Source organism: Schistosoma mansoni (assembly GCF_000237925.1).
Source record: "Schistosoma mansoni, WGS project CABG00000000 data, supercontig 0137, strain Puerto Rico, whole genome shotgun sequence".
Lineage (NCBI taxonomy): Eukaryota > Metazoa > Platyhelminthes > Trematoda > Strigeidida > Schistosomatidae > Schistosoma > Schistosoma mansoni.
The window spans coordinates 190,657-216,169 of NW_017386040.1; the positions used below are offsets into that span (position 1 = coordinate 190,657).

Consider the following 25,513-nt stretch of genomic DNA (forward strand, 5'->3'; position numbering starts at 1 on the left):
GTTGCTGCTACCTCGACGTGGTGGTCGGGCTTGTCTATCGTGATGAATCAACCGAGCTATACTGGCTGGAACAATCGTTCCTCAAGGTCCTACCATGCCAGACAGGTCGTTTGAAGAGCGGTAAAACTAAAAGCAGCAATCCCAAGGTCTGAAGGCGAAGTCGTACTGCTGACTGTACAGAGGTATGACAGCAGTAAGGTGTTTCCTTCAGACAACCAGCATGACAGCGATGCTGCCTTCCCACAAGGAGGGGTGGGGTTAGAAAAGGTCGACCCTAAAAATGCACACCTCGCCTTATCCCACGGATTTCCGTCTCCGGCGGTAAGGTACTTTGAAGAACGGAGCTAACACAAAAACTACCCACAAAAAGGTCGTGTGTGACCGACCTCAAGCAGTTGTCCCTTGGGCACTGCGGTCACGCTCTCAGGTCATTAAGACCACTTCTAACCCAATTTCCTTTTCAGGTACCTCTAGAAGAACCCTTCCACGGTGTGGGCAACTGGGAAGTGATATTAGCCCTCATACCTCTAACAGCACTCAAGACCACTGTATTCATAATCAATCTCCTTCAATTTCTACTATTCCTTCTACCCTGACTTTCAACACTAAACTTCCTGTTCCGGTTTCCTCCTCAAGTGTCACCATGGCCAACGATTCTAGTGCGCGAAACGCTGTCCCAGGTCTACTAAAACCTCGCTCCAAACTACACATTGGAGCCTTCAACGTACGTACCCTATGCCAAATCGGTCAACAGGCCTCCTTAGCTAAAACCCTAGAATCTCGTACCATTGATGTATGCTGTGTCTCCGAAACACGCATACAGGATCCCAGTGTGGTCATTCACTTGACCTCACCTTGCCAAAATGGACAGCCAACGAAATACACCCTCCGTGTATCTGGCGACCCGTTGGCTAGTTCTCGTGGACTTGCAGGTGTAGGCATAGCACTAAGTACAAGGGCAGAACAGGCACTACTAGAATGGATCCCCGTTAACAGTCGCCTATGTGCTGTCCGGCTAAATGGCTCCGTAAGAACTCGGAAGGATAGGGACACACGTCGTTACCTTTTCGTCGTTTCTGCCTACGCTCCCACTGACTGCAGCCATGATGAAGTAAAAGATGACTTTTACAGAAAACTCTCTGAGCTTCTTCAGAAAGCTAAGCGCTCAGACATAGTAGTCGTAGCGGGTGACTTTAATGCCCAGGTAGGCAGCTTAAATCAAACAGAAAGACATTTAGGTGGGTGTTTTAGTATTCCGGCTCAACGAACCGATAATGGTGATCGTCTGTTGCAACTATGCTCAGACAATCGTTTATTTTTAGCAAGCACTAATTTTAAACATAAGGAGAGACATCGTCTAACATGGCGACCACCTGCACCAAACCAACGATGGACTCAAATAGACCATATTGTCATCAGTCATCGTTGGAGAGGCTCAATAGAAGATTGTCGCTCGTATTGGAATACTTGTTTAGACTCTGATCACGCTTTAATACGAGCGCGCATTTGTCTGCGCCTCAATGGACGCAGGAAAAGTACACTAAGAAGACCCATTAGGATTGAACTGGAGGACGAGAAAGCCAAATGCGAATTCCAGAAACAACTGAGTTCACATCTAGGCAGTTCTGTAAACGAGACTGACCCAGATGCTGCTTGGAAAGACATACGAACAGCTGTGGAAACAGCAGTAACATCTATCAGTCATTTAAACCATAGGGCTCCAAAAAACCAGTGGATTTCTTCTAAGTCTATTTCACTGATGGATTCGCGTAAACTCATCCCATCAGGCTCTGAACATGACGAAGAGCGTAAACAAATTAGATCTAGGTTAGCTAAAAGTCTAAGGAACGATCGTGAGCAGTGGTGGGCAACGAAAGCAAAAGAGATGGAAAAGACAGAGGCTGTAGGCAACACCAGACAACTATTCAGACTAATAAAAGAAACCGGAATTAAGAAGTCAAGTGTAAGTGAGACAATCTCCGAAAAAGACGGAACCCTTATCTGCTCTCAACCCAAACGTTTAGAACGATGGGAGGAACACTTTAAGGAGCAGTTTAGCTGGCATTCAGCTACTGCACAACTACCCACGATTCCTGAATGGAACATTGAAGTAGACCCCCCGACCCTACTTGAAGTTCAAAAGGCTATAAGTAATCTGAAACGAGGAAGAGCAGCTGGTCCAGATGGATTAGCTCCAGAGGTCTTTAAATATGGTGGTCCAATTTCAGCGATTAGGTTGACTAATATTCTGGCTAAAATCTGGGAGACGGATGTAATCCCATCCGACTGGTCACAATCACTGATTGTCCCAATATATAAAAAGGGGCCAAAATAATCCTGCGATAACCATAGAGGGATTAGTCTGACTAACATAGCATCGAAAATACTAGCCTCAATAATTATCAGGCGCCTAACTAAGACTCGTGAACTGCAAACACGAGAAAATCAGACTGGCTTCAGACCTGGTCGTGGCTGCATCGACCACATATTTATCATTCGTCAAGTTTTAGAGCACAGACATGCTTATCGGCGTCCGACAATGATAGTTTTTCTCGACTTAAAAGCAGCATTTGACTCTGTAGACCGAGAGGTTCTGTGGCAGTGTCTGTCATTGAAAGGTGTACCTCAGAAGTACATAAACCTTGTGAAGGCTCCTTACTCGAACACTACCAGTCGAGTCAGAGCTTATGGCGAACTGTCATCTGATTTTACAACCTCAAGTGGTGTCCGACAAGGCTGTCCACTATCTCCACTTTTGTTTAACTTCATTATAGACCTGTTGCTGCAAATAACACTCTCTTCGACTGAATCTACAGGAATTGATCTCCTACCAGGGGGACCACTAAGCGACTTAGAATACGCAGATGACATAGTCCTGTTTGGTGAAGACGCTGACAAAATGCAGTTTTCTGTTAGAACTGAGTAATAATGCCAGGATATTTGGGATGCGTTTCTCCCCATCTAAATGTACATTGTTACTCCAGGACTGGTCTGCGTCAACACCCGAACTAAGGATAGGGAGTGAAGTAGTCGAACGCATTGACAACTTCATTTATCTTGGAAGTCTGATCAGCCCTAATGGGTTGGTGTCTGACGAAATCTCTGCACGGATTCAAAAAGTTCGTTTGGCTTTTGCCAACTTACGTCACCTATAGCGAAGACGAGATATCCGTCTATCAACTAAGGGACGAGTACATTGCGCAGCAATTCGTTCTGTTCTACTTTACGGCTTCGAAACATGGTCATTGAGTAGAAGATACTCGTAAGTTACTATTATTTGACCACAGATGTCTTAGAAATATTGCTCGCATCTGTTGGGATCACCGGGTAAGTAATAGTGAGGTTAGACACAGGGTATTAGAGAATGATGGTAAATCAGTTGATGAGGTCATGAATCTTCATCGACTGAGATGGTTGGGCCACGTGTTACGTATGCCTGAAAACCGATTACCACGACGCGCAATGTTGACTAGTGTAGGGGATGGTTGGTAGAGAGTTAGGGGTGGTCAGACCAGAACATGGCATCAGTGCTTGAAGTCACTAACTTCTAGTCTGAGCCGTGTTGGTAGATACAGACTAATTGATTGGGGTCCGCGTGACTATCGTAACCAATGGTTGGGGACTCTGGGTGACATGGCTCAGAATCGATCACAATGGCGTAGGTGTATACACTCTTTATCTTCCCTTAAACCGTGAGATTAAAATTGCTTCATGTCTGTCTTCATTCCTGTGCTATATCCTTATACACAACCTTTCTTTATATACTACCACCATACTAAAATTAACTACTATGAATCCGGTGTTGATCTTGTTGTGCTAGCGAGGTATGGCAACTTGGACCGATGCATATATGTGCCTGGTCCTACGTTGTAGCTGACTGACTGACTTCTACACATAAGCCCGGTTACTCAAGAGGAAAGATGGATAGTGATAAAAAGTTTATTTGGTTGAACCGAACAACATGTATGTGTACTCATTTGCACATACATACATCTGTCTCTTAGGTAATCAAGTCTATCAGTGGTTTATATCTTATCCATTGAAAACGAAAGCTATTTCTTGGACAATCATGTGCACTCATCATTTGATGACTTCTGATTGGCTCATTATATCAAAATTCTATATGTACTGTTAAATAATGTACTCATTTAATTACAAATGTAATGAGGTTACGTAATGGTTTCTTTTTGCTAACGGCCCCTCGCAGCCTCCTTCCAAAACTTGTCACATACAGAAAACTAGTTATCGACAAAAACTATGGTAAGAAAAATAAAACTTTGTCTACAAATGATTTTCATAGGAAAAAGAGTAATAATTTGGAGTTTCCGCTAAAAAACAAATTATGCAATCAAACAATAGAAAAAGAAGGGAAAAAATAATTGAAATGCCAACATACACATACACACAGAAAATTATTCAGTGACATGTACACATCATCATCATGTGTCCGGATGAATTCCTATTTGGGATTCATAGAGAAGAATATACGGTGTGCGTGGATGATTGATAGAAACGTTTAGTGCACCGTGATGTTGGTTAGATGATGATGGTGATGTTGTCACATGTTCAGGATTAGATTGAAATGTTTGTGGTTTTTTCAAATGAAGGAATGTACAATTTCTTGTATCTAATGGACGATGTGTGGTTAGTAGGAGATTTATACTTTCAGCGTTATTTAACACACAAGCACGATCATCATCAAAATAGATAAATGTGGAAGAGTTGCTGTTTGATTTTTCCAAGGGATTAGTTATGCGCACAGCAATTGTGTAATGACCTGATTCAACTGTTTCACCAACATGAAATATAACAGCTTGAAGACGATAATTACGCTGTGAATTACTGAAATGTGTTTCTTGGTTCAAAAGTTCTAAATGTGTAAAGAGAGAGAAAGTAAAAAGGCGATGGGTTAAATAGAGAGAAAGTAAAAAGGCGATGGGTTAAATAATGGAATATATATATATATATATAGCTTCACAATCTGAGACAATACTACTGATCTATCTATATACATATATAGTCCAACTTGTAGACAAGTACCAACCAGCATAAAAATAAGCTTTGCGGTTTTCTGCCGTCAACCTCCAATAGTCCACCATTTCAACACAGTCCCTTAGACTAGTGGTCACATTGTAACTTAATCGATGGAATTTAACCAGCAACAAAAGACTTGACAAACGCGACATTCGTTACTACCCTTAATAAATTGAAGTAATGACAATTCGGAATGTGAATTAAATTGAAATTAAACGGGCTCACTCACCAGGTACTTGAGTATGAAAGCTGATAATACTACCTTGTTGTTCAAACTGATAGGAGCGAACCTAGTACAAAAGAGTAGCAACGTGCACTATCTTAATGCGCGGTCCCGGTTTTAATTTTTCTTCGCTTGAACACAAATATGATTACAAAGGGGTGCCGAAATAAACATTTAAGACACAATAAAAATGGGATTGTGAAAAGAGAGAACGGAAGATGATTATAATAAAAGATGCACAGAAAATGAATGGAAATTGGTGTAAGATAATGAAAAGAATAATAGTGGGTAAAGCAGTTTAGTTAAGAAAATACAAACCGAAAAGAATTCTCTCAATTAGACAAGTTACTCTCACTTACATGAAAAAAGTAAAAGGGAACTACAGAAAGACAACCACTGGCTTCTATTCCCGACCATTTCCGATAAAATCTCAAGTCACTCTGATGCACCATCTTTAAGACCCCTACCAAGGGTTCCTGAAGAACCAAGAGAAGCCAGTCTTGCACAACTTTATTTCATACCACAACACCAGGTCATAGACTTACCAGCTTTACGCCTCTTCCAGCCGGTCCCAGTATCGGCAAATAATGCACGATGTAGAATTCGCTGGCACGGCATTCGTAGTACACCTCCGGACCGCCGAAATCAGTGTTTTAAGATGGTGACACCAAATGCATTATCGTCACTGCGTCTGAACACAACTGCTGAACCTCCGTTTTATGTCAGCAATATTTCGGAGACAACGATAATCGAACACAGAGAGTCACTTGAGACCCTCAACTTGAAGAGGTCAGGTTCCCTAAACATAGAGCAAAACTGCTCTTACCGATGCGTTGTTAATCTGATCCTAAATAGCCCGGCTAACATCACGGTGCCAAAGATGGCGCGGATTGCCCTCAGTCGCTCACTATACATGAACTGGTTTCATCACTCACGACACCAGTAGCACTAACACAGCTACCCGGATCCAAGAACTTCTCGACTATATCTTACTGTTGACGACAAAGAGTGAGTGGAGGCGCACGTTTCTACCAGTCCTGTAAAATTACTTTGCACTTACAAGGTGCAAAGCACATGCCATATCTACGGAAAACGTTCTAACTACTTCAGTTTGGACAGTCTAATAGAGTATCACTAACCTTCTGATATAAAACGTGACTCACAGCTGAGTTCACGAATCTATACTTATTAAATGAGATTAACACAATATATATATGTTATTATTATGAAAATATACTGGCGCCAATCACCACATTTAAAACTTACCTTTCGGTATAACAAGTTTAGACTGGATATTAACTGATTTCAAATGTTTACGAATAATTACAGGAAATGTTTGTGATGTAATAGAGTTAACTTTATTTACAGATGTATTGATATTTTGTAAACTTTTCATCTTAGATTCATTATAAAATCGTTTCAATTGTATAATTAAGTACGGTGGAAGATGATCTATCATTGATCGACGACGTACCAAAGATATTTGAGAATCAGAATTATGATAATCTGTTATTTCTTCAAGTTCAGCTAAATATCGTAAAGCTGATTCAACGGAATTAACCTGCGGAAAATGATGTATCATATTAATTTATAACCAAAATTACAAACACAAAGCTAGACGAGATATGTTATATCCAAAAAAAGCAAGTATATGTAAATACAAGTAATTTTGTTAAAATAAAGTCTCATTTGCAGCTCAGATTATTAAGTCTACCCTAGATATAAATACCTAAGGTCAATTTATTAGCTTAAGAACATCTAATATGTATAATTAACTAATTAATTAAGATAACTAATTAACCATGTATTCACTTAGTTATTTGACGGTCAATAACAATAATTGAGGTCAACTTACATGTATGCTACAGTTTTAGGTTGATTATGACCGACTAACTGACCTTATTGATTAAATATTGTGAATATAAAAGACAGCTTTATATCATTATCATCATTATTCAATCAATAAGTCAGTGTTTCTCTTCTCGCAAAATCCATTCAATTGTGATGGATTAATCGGTTATGTGTAAGAATTACCAGTTCAACCTGTATAACCTAAACTGTACTCCTAATCCTATGAGATACTGAAGATAAGCTTAGATCTTTTGTACTGCTCATTGGTCAATGAGTTTAGAATTCATATTCTTAAGAATTGAATGAAACTTAAATACAGTTAACAGTTTTATACAGCTTATGAGTTATACAAGATTTATTTGTTTGTTTTTCTATCTTCGAGCAAACATTTTTCACTTTGAAAATTTATTCATTCAAGAAGAGATCAGTATATGTTTCGACCTTTTATTAGGTCACAAATACTTTATCATGAGTGATCTTTCATTGGATTCATTAATTAATTTATTTTATTTAAACACATAAATATTGGTACAAGGAAGCACCAGATACATATGCGCCACACAAATCTTATTTGATTTGTGTGAGGGCTGTGATACTGCTCGGGAGCCCGAACCGAAACAGGTGGTTTTCTTAGGGGGCCATATCTGGAGCCTTTGACCTAAAGGTCTGACCCACGAGGCAGTGGAGCATCGTAAGAAGATGCAGTCTCATGGTAGACGGTGACCAACGATTGATTCATACGCCATTTGTTCCCTTAGGATGCTGGAGCCCATGTGCACCACTGGTTTGGAATCAGGGTTTTCCAACTTCCCTAGGTGGACCCTCCGTGTCCACCAACCTGGTTAAAGCGCCGGGCATTCGCTTTTCGTCCTGTCAAGTTCGTAAACAACACACCTGATGTGTGAAGGCAGTGAGTAGGACTTCCCTAGCAGAGGCTATATACGCGTGGCTATGTGAGAGCATTTCGAGAGGGTTATGAGTGGAACTTTATAGATTAGTTCTGAATTATGATTTCTCAATTATGGTACGTTACGGTTTTATATTTGATATACATTATCATATGAGTATTTGAGAAAGTAAACAAGATGAATTCTCTTGTGTTCTAGTTGTACAGGCTGGGAACAGAAAGAATTTTCATGAGCTAATAAGAAACGTTAGGACGATTAGGTCATTATTTATTTATTTTCTATTCAACCACACAAACATTCGTACAAGAGGGCACCAAATATATATGCGCCACACTTCATCATTCGATTTGTGTGAGGGTCGGGATACTGCCTGGGCGCCCAAACCGAAGCAGGATCAATGCAACAGTATTGAAATAAAGCGGATTTGTCACTGGTGGACCTAATAATTTAGCGATCCTATCAAGTAAGTACATAGAAGTTGGATTCATAACAATATTGTGTCGAGTGTGGAACATTTATTTGGTGCATGTAATTATTATTATTAATGGCTTTATTCAATATTATATTTTTGGTACAATATAGAGTTCTCAGTACAAAGTATTTCAACAAGTTTCCTTTTCTTATTTCTTGATCGACCCTTGCGATAAATATTTGGTAATCGCCAGTTAGATGTAAGCAGTTCAGGAATCGATATCTGAATATTGTTCAGTCATTTCAATGAATATTGCCAGCTATCACAGTGTCGCTGATTGTACTTTTTTGTAACCTGTACAGTGAAAGGTAGTAAACTTTTTATAAAAGCACCTGAATGAGTTATGCGACTAACAGACTTGTTGAAATATTTAAATTGCAGCAACAGGTAGCCCAGATATTTAAGCAGGTTGTCTGACAGTTTTGCAATATTGTGAATGGATTGAAGCTAGACATTAACACAGTTGAATGTCAGACCAGTGGTTTAGAGACTAAGTGTTCATGTGTGAGGTCATAGACATCCACTGCTGAGGAGTCCCTTACCAGAACGAGTCATTTAGTGATTTCAGGTTCTCAATGGTTGCTTAATTAAGAACGGCTAGCGATTTAAACTGTTAAAAAAGCGATAATAATTCATAGAAATTGATTAGAATATGATGAGTATGAATACATACTTACTAGAGGATTGTCTATAGGTACATGAAGCATGAAAAAAGGTTCTTTGATAGCCGATTTTTTGGCATGATTATTTACAGTTGAATAATTATGAACATTGTAACTACTATTTGATTTGCCTAGATTAGAACGAGTTACAAGTGTACCACAAAATAATGAAGCAATAGGACTTTGACCACCATCAAGTTCGATCTATAGAAAATTGAGAAATAAACAACAAAATAAATTGAGATAAGAAATTTTATTTTCCAGCTGTACATACTCTGAAGAATTAACTTTTGATCAATTTGCAGAGAATACTTCTAAAAAGTTCCATTTTTACGTTTTGTTATTTGAATTATTCAATTTAAACACCTGAATTAAGTCATAGACCAAGAAACTTCGTATTTGGAGCAATGATCGTTTTACTTTCCTTTATGATAAGTTGTGTATGACTCTCAAAGACTGAATCTGGTTGAAGTGGATTTGAATCTCACAGGGAGAATCTATCCACTCAAGATTGCAAGTACGCCTTTCTGACGAGTATTAACTTTGAGGTAAGCATGAGATGAAATTTACTCACTGGACTGAAATTCTATGGTTAAAAATTCCAAAGTTAATCAATCCATAGAACAGTAGCTCCGTGGTTAAAGCATTCAACTTTTAGACATTGAGTGGCAGATTTGAACCCCTTCCATATATTCCGGTTCAGGCAATCAGACTGTCTTTACCGTCATCATTACAGAAACTTTTTGGGAACGAAACAGTCGATTTTTAGAAAGCACGCAAAAAAGATGAATTCCACTGAGGAACTCTAAACAACTCACGATTATGGTTTGTTCTCTCTTATATTAAGAAGCTTAAGGGTTTGTTTCGGAAAATCCATGACACTCTTGTAGTCCATTAAATTTCCACATGATTTATATGAAAACGAAACCTTGTAACTTGTCATCATTCAAAGTTTTTATAGCTTACACTAGTGTTTTATTATGTATATGATTGTAAGACACAAACGAAAAATAGTTTGATTATTTCGGAAATTCTTGGCTAGAACAAACCTTTGAGTGCTTCAACTTCATTTCATGAAAACAACCCATACTCTTTACATACGTCTTAATCCAATCAACGCATTAATAAAAAAAATTTACAATAACCAAAATGTTTAGTGACAACAAACTTTTCTAGCTTCTGGATAGTGTTTTCCAGCTCGACCAGTAACCATCCATTCTGAATCATTTTGACTTTGATCTGTATCATTCAAAAGATGTACATCCGTACTCTTAGCTACCGCTATACAACCCATTTCTTCATGTAATTGTGTAAGCAGGTAAGTCAAGCATTCCTGAATGAAAGAAATAAGCAAAAAACTAAACTTGAAGTTGCTCACAATATCGAAAGTATAATCTATTATCAATCAGTTCCCAAATGCCCTGGTACATCTGAGGGTAGAAAATATTTACTCTTCCTCTTCAAATCCCTTTATATGGCTGTGAGTTGAAATCCTTTCCCAGGGAGTCCCTATTCACCACCTTAATGAGCTGGGAATGTTGCTTGTGAAAGTGAGACGATCGAAAGTGAATGGTGTTTTGAACCGAGTAAGTGAATTCACCTAAGGGAATTAGAAAACTCTCATTTCAAACCAGTGATGTACATGGGCTCTATAATCCCAAAGAAACGAATAATGTATGAAAATATTTTTGGTCAGTTGCTACTGTAAAACATCTCCTGATGTCACTTTATTATTTTGTGGATTAAACCTTTGAGCCTAAGGTTTAAGGAATGATCCCCTAAAAAACCAACCACTTCCATTAGTGCGACCGGGCAGCATCCCAGACCACACATTAACTTATTTTGTGTAGCACACACTATTTTTAGTGCGCGGTTATTCCAAAGCTTTTTGTGAACTAAGTAATAATAATTTCAATGTTCTCAGCTTTTTAAAAGGATACTAGAAAAGAAATGCGACAAGTATAATCAGAACTATGAAATTTTTTTCCACTAGATTGAAAATGTTTGAATACTCACAAATCCGAGCATCTGGCATCAGTCCACACTATGTGTGAGGGATAGTGATATTATCCCATAGTCCAAACCGAAATAAGAGAAGTGAGATTTGAATGTGCGATTTAGTGTCTAAAATTCGAACGCCTTAACTACTGAGACACTTCTCCACTATCGAATGGACAAACTTACTGCTGATATACACACAATCACGCAACAACTGGTTAATACATAACAGTACATTAATTTCCTTCCGTTTACGTTCTTCTTCTTCTTCTTCTTCTTATTATTATTATTATTATTATTATTATTATATTCACTTTAATTTCTCTATCTCTTCAAACCTCACTTTTATCGTGAGACGTACATATATTTTGGTTCCCCCTTGTACTAATCTTTGTGTGTTTAAATAATAATAATAATAATAATAATGGTATTAGCAAGTTAATTATACTGAAAAATATATAGAAATTGTAATCTTTAAACGTTGAACAAATTGCACCATACTTCTTATCAGATGAACTGCTACTCAGTGAACAAAATCTCCCACGAAATAATGATTGCCGCTAACCTCAGTACTGATTATAAAAACAAACTTAACGTTTCTAACGTAAAAAAACATTTCATACAATCAATTGACCACCTATTCAAACAATCAATTATAACATAAACACTGCATATCATCAAGAGGCGGGAGAACCAAGTTAATTAAATTGATCAAATTAAATAAATAATTCTGAATGATATGATGAGACATAATTGAAGAACATAACACATCTAGTTATCCGAGCCTCATTAAATGGAGAACGGTTCGAGCCGGTGGTTTATAGGTTGAAAGTCAAATGCCTTAGCCACTGAACTTCATCAAACAACTAAAGTGCAACTCAAAGCCAAGAACATAAACCTGCGTTTAAGTCGTAGATGCCTACAGCTGAAGAGTCCTGTACTTGGAAGAAACAGCTTTTCAATCCTTGCTAGTTTTCAACAGTTGTCTAACGAAGGTCAATTCGTAATGTAAACTATGAAACCTAGCAATTATCACAAATCCCTCACATAACTTAAATGACTGGCAAGGATAAGTTTTTTGAAAACGAACAATATCAGACAAAGAGTACTTTACATAAATCATATGTATACTTACAGCGGCATCTTCTTGAAAACCTGTATTCATATGAAGTAGGTTTCCAAACACAGAGTTTGGTGTAATTATATGTTTTAGCATGAATGGTCGTACACCATTAGACTGTGACAATTTATAAGTCGAGGGAACAGGATTATTCGAATTGCTGCCCACTTTTTTGTTTGCATGAATGACAGTATTATCAGTATTATTATTTTTATTACCATAACCGTCACAACATTGCGAAGTATTATTCAGTATAGCGTCATGCTCAACTACTTGTGGATTGAGTCTTTCAATCAATTCTAACCTATGGGAGATAAATAAAACAGAAAAATAATAACATTACAAGGATTTATCTAGTTAACTATTATTTCTATCTGCAGAAACATTGATACTTAAAACAGAAAAACGCTGAGCACTGTACAATGTAAAGAGAAAGACGAAAACTGATATCAGAAGAAGACTTCCTTTACTCTCCAAAAAAACACACACGGCACCAACCATGTTTACTGGTATTTGTTAATCAGTTAACAAATACTAAACATAACCAGACAATAGAGGAAATAAAAAAGAATAAAATTTACACTGAATTAATGCAAAACGCATAATTTGTGTTATACTGAACAAACAAAACACAGGAGTTTAGTTTCACCTTCTAACAATGAAATTTATGTATTATCAAATATATGACATTTGATTTATTTGCTTTTACTAAATACTACAGGAGTGATTACTTTTTTCTTAAATCCCGGTACAACTAAGAAATCGGAATAGACATGCTAAGAGATACGTTATCATTGACATAATCAAGCTTATCATTTGTTTTTATTAGGTGACACAATGTGTTTTTTGCCAAAAATTATCACGTGTTTAAATTTGCCGAAAAATGAATACCCGATTAGCACACACACACACACGTTATACGCATACATTAGGCATAGAGTATATGTTTTTTGTGTCTGTCGAGGAATGACGAAGTGTTTCAGACATGATGAATAATCAACAAATTTAACAATCACATTATTTAGCTTTTAACCAGTGGAACAGTGGGTTGACAATTAAGCTAATGGCTTTCAACTAGTGAACCATATACTTGAACCCATTCCTTCGTCTGCTCCATCATTCTGTAGACTACTCACATTTGAAATGTGCCACAAAGCTGAGTACATGTATATGTACTTCATAAATGAGTTGCTTCAATATTAAGAGATTTCTCACCTTTATTTAACCGTGAATTAACTTGACGATTAAACAAATGCTTTGATCTTTAAAGATGGTAGTTTAGTTCCTTAGGACCATATCGCTTTTTGAACTTCAGAGAAAAAGTTAACGAATCAATGTTAAATCGTTTCGTTCCCACTCTTTCTTTCACTCAAACTATCTGAATGTCGTGTCACTGAAGACAAAAAACACGGAAATAAAACATGGTTCAGTCAGTTATAATCAATGTAGATCCTGGTATAGACGTCCATCAGTCTATATTGAAATACTACAATATTGTGGTAGTGGCTAAGTGAAAAATTCCTGTCAAACTAAAAGTTATTTTCATAGTCCGTTGTTTTGATCATCACTTACAAAAAATATTCATACAATTGATAACCGGGTGCTGCTATCACCTTTAAAGCTGGCTATCACACAAAATATTTAGTTCTCTTCTCTACGCCACCATGATTGCACAACACTATCAGTTGACTAGTGCTTAGATAACGTCTTCTAAGTTGATTCAACTTTAATATTACCAAAAATGATGAAGTCACTGTACCAAACTAGTGTAATTAAGGCAAAACACACTACTAGTCTCTAAATGCTTTCTCATATCTATCAAAAGTAGGATGTAAACAAACACGGTGTCATGTGCACAATGTATAACTTGTAGTCAAACATTTGGGTAACGACAAGCGCAGTATAAAACTAGCAATCTATGTGGGAAAAATGAGTGGTAATGAGATGAATATTTTGACATAATATCCTGATCTCCAGTACGAAATCCTAGCATATTTCTGAAAAGTAAACACTAGTAATAATGTCCAGATTCTTTTGCCACCAACAGAGAGCTACCAAGTGTGAAGGCCTAATAAAAAGGTCAACTAGACGAATGGAGAGTAAGACTTACAGTTGATCTGTCAAAGGAGTTTTCTTTTCTTGGACGCCTGAAGCATGGAAAGAAGATTCGCCTGAAGAAACGCATATACCGCGAGATTTATATAAAGTTGAACATAAAGTTGGAATATTGAGTAAGAGTTGGAGAGAAGCATTAAGGAAGCACGAATTTCTAACATTACGAAATCCACATGGTTCAATGTACAAACCATCATAAATTATTTTATCGACATCGTCTAGAAAAGGCAAAAGAAATTTGATGAGGTTCTACATTGGTCAGTCATATGCAACTCAGAACCTGGCGCACACGGGCACCGTCGATTCATTTCTGCATACCATACATTAACACAGCGACATGAAATTATCAAAACAAAACAAAAATAATAACAGTATTAGTAATATACATAATTAACTCACTCACCAAATACTTGGATATAAGTTATACTTGACGTATGATACTACCCGGTCCCTTAAATTGGAGTAGGTAGAGAGGGGTTCGAACCTGGGTCAAGAAATATGTGACAACAACAAAACTAGAGTGACAAAAAATTACAAGTTTCCGTGTTTATCTTTTAAAATTTCTTGTATATCTCTACAGCCCTAAAAGGTAAAAGTACTGTGTAAGATTCGCGTCAACTTTGGATGAATGACACACACCAAGCATGCAATACTAAAGACAAATTGAGAGTGAAAGCCGACTACTTTAATTACATACCATCCTTATCTAGAATTCGATAAATAATACACAGTACAGTAAGTAATGGTGAAAAGTCACTTGAGAAAATAGACACGTACAGAGAAACATTAGTTCGACATTTAAAATGGATAGGTTATAAATAATAAATACATATAAATGGTGAAGTATTTTATAGATTACCAGACTGTCTTACATTCCTGCTTCGGTTTGGGCACCCGGGCAGTATCACAGCCCACACACAAATAAATGAAATGATGAATTCTATTGACGATACTATTCTCGCTTATACTAGAAGCAAGACAATTTACACTATTATCATTATTATTACCATTATTATTATTTTTATTATTATTACTATTATTTACTACGTCGCTTTTTCACTCCCTTTATTCCCAAATTGTGTATCCTTCCTTTCCAACTTATGCAGTAGCTCGCCCATGGTGGGAACTCTGTCCTTTCTAAACGATCTCCAGTCACTGTCTGGTTGAAAGTGAATGCTTCCACCGATTACGAATACTGAAGCAGTCTTTCTGAAACCACGTACGCCGTTCAAGCTGGCTTCCTTCAACGTTCGCACACTAATGCAGATCGGACAACAGATGGGGCTGGTTGTGTCTTTAGAAAGTCTTAATGTTGATGTTTGCTGTCTATCCGAGACCCGTATTCAAGACTCTAGTGAAGTACTACAAATTCGCTCTCCATCTGTCGCTTCGAAAAGCTTGTTTCACGTGCGCTTATCCGGGGACTCTGTGGCATCTTCGTCTGGTCTTGCTGGCGTTGGTGTTGCACTAAGCGCTAGGGCTGAGGCAGCACTAATCGATTGGATCCCCATTAACAGTCGGTTATGTGCTGTTAGATTAGAAAGTTCCATCAAAGTGAGAAGAAACCGGCATGAGAAACGGTGTCTTTTCGTCATCTCCGCCTATGCCCCGACAGATTGCAGCCCGGATGCAATCAAGGATGAGTTTTACCACCAATTAACAGTTCTTCTCCAGAAAGCGCGTTTGACAGATATTGTAGTATTAGCCGGAGACTTGAATGCTCAGGTCGAGCGTCTAGGCACAGAAGAGAGTCGTTTAGGTGGCCGATGGGGACTTGTTGGTCGCAGGACAGATAACGGGGACCGTTTGCTGCAACTGTGCACAGACCACAACCTGTTTCTGGCTAGCACTAACTTCCAGCACAGTCATCGCCGGTGTGCCAGCTGGCGTCCTCCCTCTGCATCTCAAGCCTGGACTCAGATTGATCACATCGCGATCAGCTACCGCTGGCGTGGTTGTGTACAAGACTGCCGCTCCTTTTGGAGTACTTATCTGGAGTCTGATCATGCCCTGGTCTGCGCCAATCTCACTTTACTTTTCAGTGGCCGAAGGATTGACCACCACCAACGGATCGATGTTAGTAAACTGGCTGCAACATCTGTTGCAAGTAAGTATCGAGCGGAGCTAGCCTCTAGGCTAGCTACCATCCCACCGAAAAGTATAGATGAGCGTTGGTTGCATCTTCACGACGCCATGAAAATGGCGAGTAAAGCCGCTTGCAGCTTCGCGAAACGTCCCGCTTACAAGCACTGGGTTTCTTCTGGCTCCTTACAACTGATGGAAGCCCGTTGGTCTACTCCGGGTGACCGTGAGTTTGACCACAAACGAAGGCTGTTACGTAATGAAATCGGGCAAAGCTTGCGTAAGGACTGAGAAGCCTGGTGGTCGGAGCGTGCTAATGAGATGGAAGCAGCAGCTGCATCTGGTAACTGCCGGAAGCTCTTCCAACTCATCCGAGCCACTGGCAGCAAGAAGTCTGGTGTGAGTGAAACAATCTACGAGGATGATGGGATGCCAATCACTAACATCTCTCGACGTCTTGGACGATGGGCGGAATTTTTCGAAGGGCAGTTCAACTGGCCTGCTGCTCCGGCAACATCAACCAGTTTGTCTTGCCCCCATGGCCGGTGACGACTGATCCACCAAACGAGGCGGAAGTCCGCAAGGAACTCCAACTCTTGAAGCGCTACAAATCACCGGGCCCAGATGACTTACCTCCAGCTCTTTTTAAAGATGGTGGTGACTTTCTGGCTAAGGAACTGACTGTGTTGTTTGCAGGGGTTTGGGAGCAAGAAAGTGTTCCAACATCATGGAATGAGTCAATAGTCGTCCCTATCTTTAAAAAGGGTTCACGTTGTTCCTGTAATAACTATCGGGGGATAAGTCTACTTCCGATTGCGTCCAAACTATTGGCTCCTGTCATTCTTCGTAGGTTGTTTAAAACCCGAGAACGATTGACTCGCGAGGAGCAGGCTGGTTTTCGTTCTGGTCGAGGATGCATTGATCACATCTTCACCCTCCGCCAAATGTTAGAACACCGTCATACTTATCGCAGGCCAACAATCGTAGTGTTTCTTGATATCAGGGCTACCTTCGGTTCGTTGGACAGGACTGTTCTCTGGGATTGTCTATTGAAGAAGGGTGTGCCTGAGAAGTTCATTAACATCTTAAAGGCCCTGTATACGAACACCTCAGGCAGAGTGAGGGCATACAACCACCTTTCTCCCTTGTTCCATTCGAGCAGTGGGGTTAGGCAGGGTTGCTCGATCTCACCATTCCTCTTCAACTTTGCCATCGATGACATCCTGGAAACAGCTCTCATGGATGTAAGTAATGGCGGTGTGGATATGTTGCCTGGAGAACGACTTCTCGACCTCGAGTATGCGGATGATATTGTCTTACTGTGCGATAATGCCCAAGGCATGCAATACGCACTTAATCAGTTGGCAATCAGTGTCTGCAGGTACGGCATGTGCTTTGCACCCTCCAAGTGCAAAGTACTCCTACAAGACTGGCAGGATTCTCATCCTGTACTCACCCTGGATGGTGAGCAGATTGAAGTAGTTGAGAAGTTCGTGTATCTAGGTAGCTACATAAGTGCTGGTGGTGGCGTGAGTGATGAGATCGATGCACGTATAATGAAAGCCAGAGCGGCTTATGCCAATCTGGGCCATCTTTGGCGCCTTCGTGATGTTAGTCTGGCTGTAAAAGGTCGGATCTACAACGCGTCGGTGAGAGCAGTTTTACTCTATGCTTGTGAAACCTGGCCTCTCCGAGTTGAGGATGTTAGACGTCTCTCTGTGTTCGATCATCGTTGTCTCCGAAGGGTTGCTGACATCCAGTGGCAACACCATGTTAGTAATGCAGAGGTTCGGCATCGTGTGTTCGGGCGCAGAGACGATAATTCAATTGGTGTCACCATCTTGAAACACCGACTTCGGTGGCTTGGACATGTTTTACGAATGTCGTCCCAGAGACTTCCACGTCGTGCATTATTTGCCGACTCTGGGACTGGTTGGAAAAAGCGGAAAGGAGGTCAGTGTATGACATGGTGTCGTGGCATGAAAGAGAGCTGCAAAGGGCTAGCTTCTGTTGGTCCTTCACGACTCCCTGGCTGGGGTCCGAGAGATGGTGCAACACAGTGGCTAGAGACGTTATCAGATATGGTTCAGAATAGAAGCCAGTGGCGATCCTGCTGCAACCTTCTTTTACTTTCTACATAAAGAGTGGTTCTAACTTTCCTAACTGAAAGAGTCTTCTGGTTGTACATTTCAGTCCGCCTTATCTTTTCATCCCTTCTCTTCCTACTTTCATTATTTTGTGTGGCGCATATGTATCTGGTGCCCTTTTGTACCAATATATATGTGTTTAAATAAATAAATAAATAAAATGTCTTACATTAGTGGGTTTAAAAGTGGAATTTACTTAAGTGTAATTTCTCGCTATCCATCGAGGTTAAAAGTCATTTATCAGAAGCTAAATAATAAACGTCATTTCACTGATAAGCAAACTGAATATGACCACTTGCTACCATTTCTGACCTTTACATGCAGTGAATTTAGCTAGAACCTTAATAAACAAAGCTACACCTGGTTAGCAAGTCTAGTTTAATTCAAATTACATGCTTTGGCACGCTAAATGGGATAGAAAAAACAGCTCTCCCACTCAAAACGCTATTTTAAGACCGCGCGTCCATAACCCCTTCCAGGTAAGTCCTACTGTGTCTGAGCGTGGTAGGGGCCACTCTCATGAAAATGAAAGGCCGAAGGCAGAAGTCTAGTGATTAAATTGGGTTAGTAGATGTGGAGGACCCAGAGCCTAATTTCAAGCTAATTGTATACATGAACCTAAAATTGCAGATACAATAATCTTTCTCAAAACCCCTCTAACTTAAACCACATTCCAGTTTGTATTACAAGTAATTGATCGTTTTTCAATAGATATTTCATAACTCATCAAATTGACATGTTTTTACAGAATTATGCAACCTTATCAAATTGCATGGAACAAAGAATAGTGCACGAAAATATGATCCTAATGTATCTGAAAATTTTATTATTCCCGTTTGAGTTTTCTGTTTTAAATGAGAAATAAGCGCATGAAAAACATTTGTTCGTTTAAATAATCAACACAACAGGTTACACATAGATGAAGAGAAAAACGAACTGCGATAAGATATATGGATTTAATCTCTCCGAATCCATTTCGATTTTAAAATATGATTACTTCATGTTTAATTAACTTCCATAAAGAATTTTAAACAAATAGTCATATTTTAAAATCGACATGGATTCACAGAGTTTGAATATACATATCATATCTCAGTGCGTTTATTTTATGCTTTACGTTTAGCTAACATTCGGCTCCCAAATGTTATGGTACGGCTGAGGATGGAAAGAGTTAGTTCTCCCTCTCGAAATACTCTCACGTGGCCATGCGTATACATCCACTGTCAGAGAAGTCCTACTCACTGTCTTCTCACACCAGGGGTGTTGTTCACGAAATTGAGAAAACGAAAAGCGAATGTTCGGTTCCTTTAACCAAGTTGGTGTATATGGAGGGCCCACCTATGGGGAGTTGGAAAACCCTCACTCCAAACGGATGCTATATATGGGCTCCATGATCCTGAAGGAACAAATGGTGTATGAACCAATTGTTTGTCATCGGCTACCATGGGACTGCATCTCACCTTGCTCTACCGTCTCGTGAACTAGACCTCTAGGCTAAAGGTCCAGGGAGTGGCCCTATAAGAAAACTACCTGTTTCGATCTGGGCAGTATCACAGCCCCCACACAAATCAATGATAACTACTACTGGCCCCACTGTTATTTTGTGGCGCATATGTACTTGGTGCACCCTTATACCAACGTTTGTGTTCAAATAAATAACATCCGGCGACACTAAACTACATGGACGACCTCTATTTAGTCTCGCCTAACATCCAAATACTGTTTAGAAACATCAGAAAAATTTCTATATAAAGTATTGGTGAAATCTTTGAGATAGGACTGACAGAATTAAAAATTATACCTACTTTTTAAAACAGTATCAGTGGGATGCGACTGAATGGACTGTGTCGAACAACTTGTGGTACGACCTTTCCTACCCTTGGATTTTTTAATTGAATTTGAACACTTGTTCTCGTCTCCGTGCTGGAGTTCCGAGGTTGATTTTAAATCCCAGAATTGTTTTTGAAGATCAGAAGACCCGGCAAGCTGAGAAAATCTGCTCATATTCAATTATGTAGGAAAAAGGACTACGATATATTACTAGTGAGACTAGTTGTGCTAAATTTTAGAAGAGAAAAAAGCACAAAACGATGGGATTAAGAATGCGTATCACTCTTAGGATTTATTCAAACTATTAAAACCTTGCAATTATCTTACTCTAAAACTGAGCCCAGTAAGTAATTATCCCTTTCACTGTAAAATCAAAATCATCATGGGTCTTTTAATTACTCTGATGAACGATAAATAATCGAAAACTCCCTTTTTAATATCTGATTGATGTACTGAGCACAAATCAAGATGCTGCCGATTTATGAGGAGTGTAAAAGTAGCTTTTAAAACAAGGGATAAAAACCTCGATATGATTCATTCTTTTTCCACTGATTGTATCACGACACTAAATTCTCGCATTTCTGTGTAACCTGAATCAAGTTTGGAATTAATATCTTATACTTTATAAATAAATCTTGTATACGTAATGGATACGTGACGACAATGGGAATGGGTGTCAAAAACGGAGCGACGATAAATTGTAATTAGATTCATATTCATCGGGTTAACGGGACTTAATTATTTACCACTAATTAAGAGGAAAACTTCAAAATGATAGTAAATTAAAAACATACCAACGACATGTCCACCCAACAACCCGTAGGTAACGTGGTGCAATTCATAAGAAACATGTGACCTTGACTCGAAAACAGATCCAGCATCCAATTTTCAATATCTTTATAACGCGATTGATGAAGTCTATTGATTTCGTTTTGCTCGATTCTTCATGTTTCGCCAAAACTCCAGATCTCTGATTAGAATTTTTTGCATTACACCCACGAATCGCATCTTAATAACAGTGCATCGCACAAGGCATTTTCTTTGTGAGGTGGGTAAAAGAAGTATCTTAAAGGTTATTATCCATGACGTGTTAACTACATATCTCATACTTCAGCAAACTCGTTTTGATTATCTCACATTCTAAAGTGCATGATAATGGATAGCTTGCTTCACATTAGGTTAGTAAGTCTATAAATTGTACACACAGTGGATGGATACCATAAAAATCCAACGCCTTGTCCATTGATTAACTTAAAGTTATTGTCAAGTATTCTCGTATATTCCGAAAACTCGATCTTAACAATCCACAAGCTGTGAACTGGTTCACGCTGTGGTGTTTCTACTCTGTTTTTTATATCTGCTCTTACAAATATATTCCTGTAATAACGTCGTTTGTGTTGTAAGGTCATCAAAATAGCCATAGTGCCTGGGTATAATAAGTGTCACGACGGATACCAACGGTAAAGTGTGACTTAGAGATTAGATGGTTGCTTACACAAGCCTCGTCTAACTTGAATGGGCTTCCAAATAAGTAATCAACGGACCCCCTCTTGACAGAGGCTTGAACCTACTAGAAACACTGTATGTGGTTCAAAAACACAGAGGAGTTTCGTTGTAAGTAACCGTCCTCAGATATAGTAGCAAAGCAATCTGATACTGTTCAGGGATTTTCAGTAATCCACACATATGCCCACTAGAAAAACCGTTTAGCTGTACTGTAGCTTAATGTTGTGTTGTATTTCATTAAAAATGTAATCAGGTCATACATATGTGTCAATTCTTCCAAAACTTGATTGTATGAAAGCGAACATGACAGAAATTAGGAAAGTCATGAAAACGTATAAACCGGCACAAATAAGCGTCATCAGTGTTAGCTTGATCTAGTAACAATGTAATTCTGGCACTTCTTTATTCAATAATGTGTAAACAATGAACAATGGTATCGGAAAATAATTACAAAGACAACTTTATTCAGAGTACTAGTTACACTTTTTTTCTCATCCGACGATTTCCAGTTACGTTGTTCGTGGGATTGCACGAATATCAGGTTTTCTCATATGTAAGTGGTCTATTGCCGCAGCGAAAGCACTTACCAGAAGAACATTGATTTGGCTCTCTCTTTGTCTTGCAGTGTACACGTTGGACTGATCATTGCTACGTAACTCACCAATTTCCCTATTTAAGGGAAAATTTTGTCCAATTTGGGTAAATTTTGATCGAGAGCGCCCTGCTCTGGTTTTATGGAAGCAAAAAGAATTGCGAACAAATGTAACCTGGATCGTGGGTAAATTGTGACATGTCAGTGTCCTTGCCTTCATATGCTACTGGCATACATAAGACGACGAACTCTTATACGTAAGCTAGATCAGTTTCTAAACATAAATTGTATAAATTCACTTGGTATTGCTTGTTTGTATCTTCCCATTGATGTTTAGGGGTTGCAACTGGTCAGTCTCTAATTAGCATATGTGCATACTGTGTTTATTGCCTTGATATGGCCTTAATTTACAAGCGCTTGCAAGCAAAGATGGATGAAACGAGTATCCTGAATTCCACTGCTAGCCAATATCCATCTTTATATATTAAGGCAATAAACGCAGTATGCACATATGCCAATTAGAAACTGACCAGTTGCAGTCCTAAACATCAATGGGAAGATTCAAACAAACAACACAAAGTGAATTTAAACTTCACCCCATTGTACAAGCAAGTGGCTATCAGGACTCAGTAGTTGAGTGGATAACGCGATGACCTTCGAAGCGAAAGGTACTGGGTTCGAGTCACAGGGTGAACATCAACTCTGAGATGCAGGTACATGCAGATGACGAGTCCCAAATAAGACGAAACGCGTGTCCCGGTTTCCACTGATAGCCACTATCCATCTTTGCCTATAAACTGTATAGTTCATCACATTCTTGGACATCACAGTCTATGGAAGATGGATAACAATCACATCGTCCATAGTAACAACAATTTCCTTACCCAGACGAAGCAAACAGTATGTACAGATCCAATGAAGTCAATTTTTACTTAAGAATCATCAATAAGTAGTTGAGACTGTAGTTCCTCTAACGCTTGTCTTTGTGTAATATTCTCTACGGTAGAAAATATCGATCAGAATTCAACAAAGGTGTGGAGACGTGAAAAGAACTGTTTACTACAAGAATTTCTTTGCTGTAGTATTTTCAACTTGACTATATACAACTTGTAAACTGATTTTTCTGCATCAAATGTTGCTGTTTCTGTACCAGTAGTAATAATGTGTCGACAAACTTTGCCCAATTTTTATTTTCGTCTTCTTCGTGGCCTCGTCAAGAGATATACCGATAATCATAACGGGCCACCGTTTTTGAAAACTGAGAAACTACTAAGTGTTAGCTTTATGAGTACCCATTTCGATACGTAAACTTGCGGTACTGCATCAGTTTAGACGTTCACTAGTATGTTGCGTTTCTTGCATAAATTTCTTCACTGTGACAGTATATTTAGATGAATCCTTGTAGTGGCATTGTTTCCTAAACCCATGATCCTCGAAGCCAAGCATATAATGACTGAAAAGATGTATATTCGATATGTACCAATTTGAGGTCGGAGGTGGTGCATGTGGATACATTCAATCGGATGGCATGGCTCCGCCTTGCGGACGTGCTCATTATGTAAAACTTATTACTACTCACACTCAATATATCACTATATCCTCAGCATAAATGTGTTCTTCAGAAAAACTAAGTATCATTGTTAATTGTCACGATACGATGAGTCATTGTAGACAGTGATGCGAATTCCACATAAGATCTTACAGATTAGGCAATCACATGATAAATTTACCGTTTTCGGACTAGTTCTATCATCAAAGTTGTATTAATACCGAACTAGACCATAATTATACATACTTACAACATTTATAATGCAAAAAACTGGGCAGTTGTTATATTTATATTTAGATAATCCATTAGATGAATAAACCTGGCAGAAGTCAATATAAAACAAAGTTATCGTCAATTTGTAAATTATTTCTCCATATAATCTTCCATATTCGGAAGTTCGCTAAATTGTTCACCAGCATAAACCTGATTATTAGAAAGGTTTGAGCCTTTCAATCAGTTGACAGAAGCTATAAATTGTATAACAGAAAACGTATGGACAGCTTCCTGGATTACTCAGTGCAATTCTGAAGAACAACAAATCAATCGTGAAACAAACGATTGAACTTCGTTATCAGTATCAAATCCAATAAGTAAATGAAATAGCAGCTAACAAGATGTACCTATAAGTGTCTTGCTTGTTGTAAACAGTGCTCTTCATTTTCCAACCCTTATAGAATTTCATTTAATCATTTGGTGTTGACGAACAAACTGCAAGCACCAAGTAAACGGATTAAAAAAACTTTAATTAGTAATACGAAATCTGAGTAAAATCCAATTACAACGTTCATAATACCACTAGCAATTCACTGTTCATATACGATAATGAGATATAGTTGAAATCATGAGTCTGATAGGTCCTGGGCTCGAATCCCGCGAGGCGGAATCGTGTAAGTGCACTGATGGGGAGTCCCACAATAGGGCGAAATGGCCGTCTAGTGCTTCTAGGTTTTCCATGGTGGTCTAGCTCCAATTGACTCGTGATTTCAACTATATAAGATTACTAAAATCTCCACAGAAAGCCCCTTCTAATAATAATGAAATAACTGGTGAGCACTGTTTAGATATTACGCGAAAACATGCATTGAAACTTTGTTCAGGATTTAGTCAATGATTTCGAATTCTGTTAACAGAAATTCATTTTTTAATCCAATAACAGACATATCGTAAACTAGTGTTAACTACGGCATATTTTAGTTAACATACTCAAAACACACATTGCTTTACTCATGAATAATACTTAGCTAATTTATGTGGTGTTATACGCGATTCCTGTAAATGTTCAGAAAACAAGCAGAAAAGGCTATCGACGTCAATCATTACTCAAATAATTTTTCTTTCTCACGTACCTCACATAATAATATATCAGTTCAGTCGAGAATGGTGATACTTATAATGGATAGAATCGTTTACGGCTGTACATTAGC

The 25,513-nt window shown here is 38.6% G+C and overlaps 1 protein-coding gene across 1 annotated transcript; it reads right to left on the minus strand.

Annotated features, from left to right (window-relative positions):
- Positions 1-4,165: 4,165 nt before the first annotated feature.
- Smp_005280 (ubiquitin-specific peptidase 10 (C19 family)) lies at positions 4,166-21,255 on the minus strand. Its single transcript, XM_018788798.1, has 8 exons — positions 21,237-21,255; positions 20,418-20,670; positions 14,379-14,601; positions 12,284-12,572; positions 10,319-10,483; positions 9,166-9,354; positions 6,524-6,818; positions 4,166-4,870 (listed from the first exon to the last, which is right to left on the minus strand). The coding sequence occupies exons 2-8, from the start codon at positions 20,614-20,616 to the stop codon at positions 4,440-4,442; spliced, it is 1,791 nt and encodes a 596-aa protein (XP_018646500.1). The 5' UTR covers positions 20,617-20,670; positions 21,237-21,255; the 3' UTR covers positions 4,166-4,439.
- Between the last annotated feature and the right edge of the window lie 4,258 nt (positions 21,256-25,513).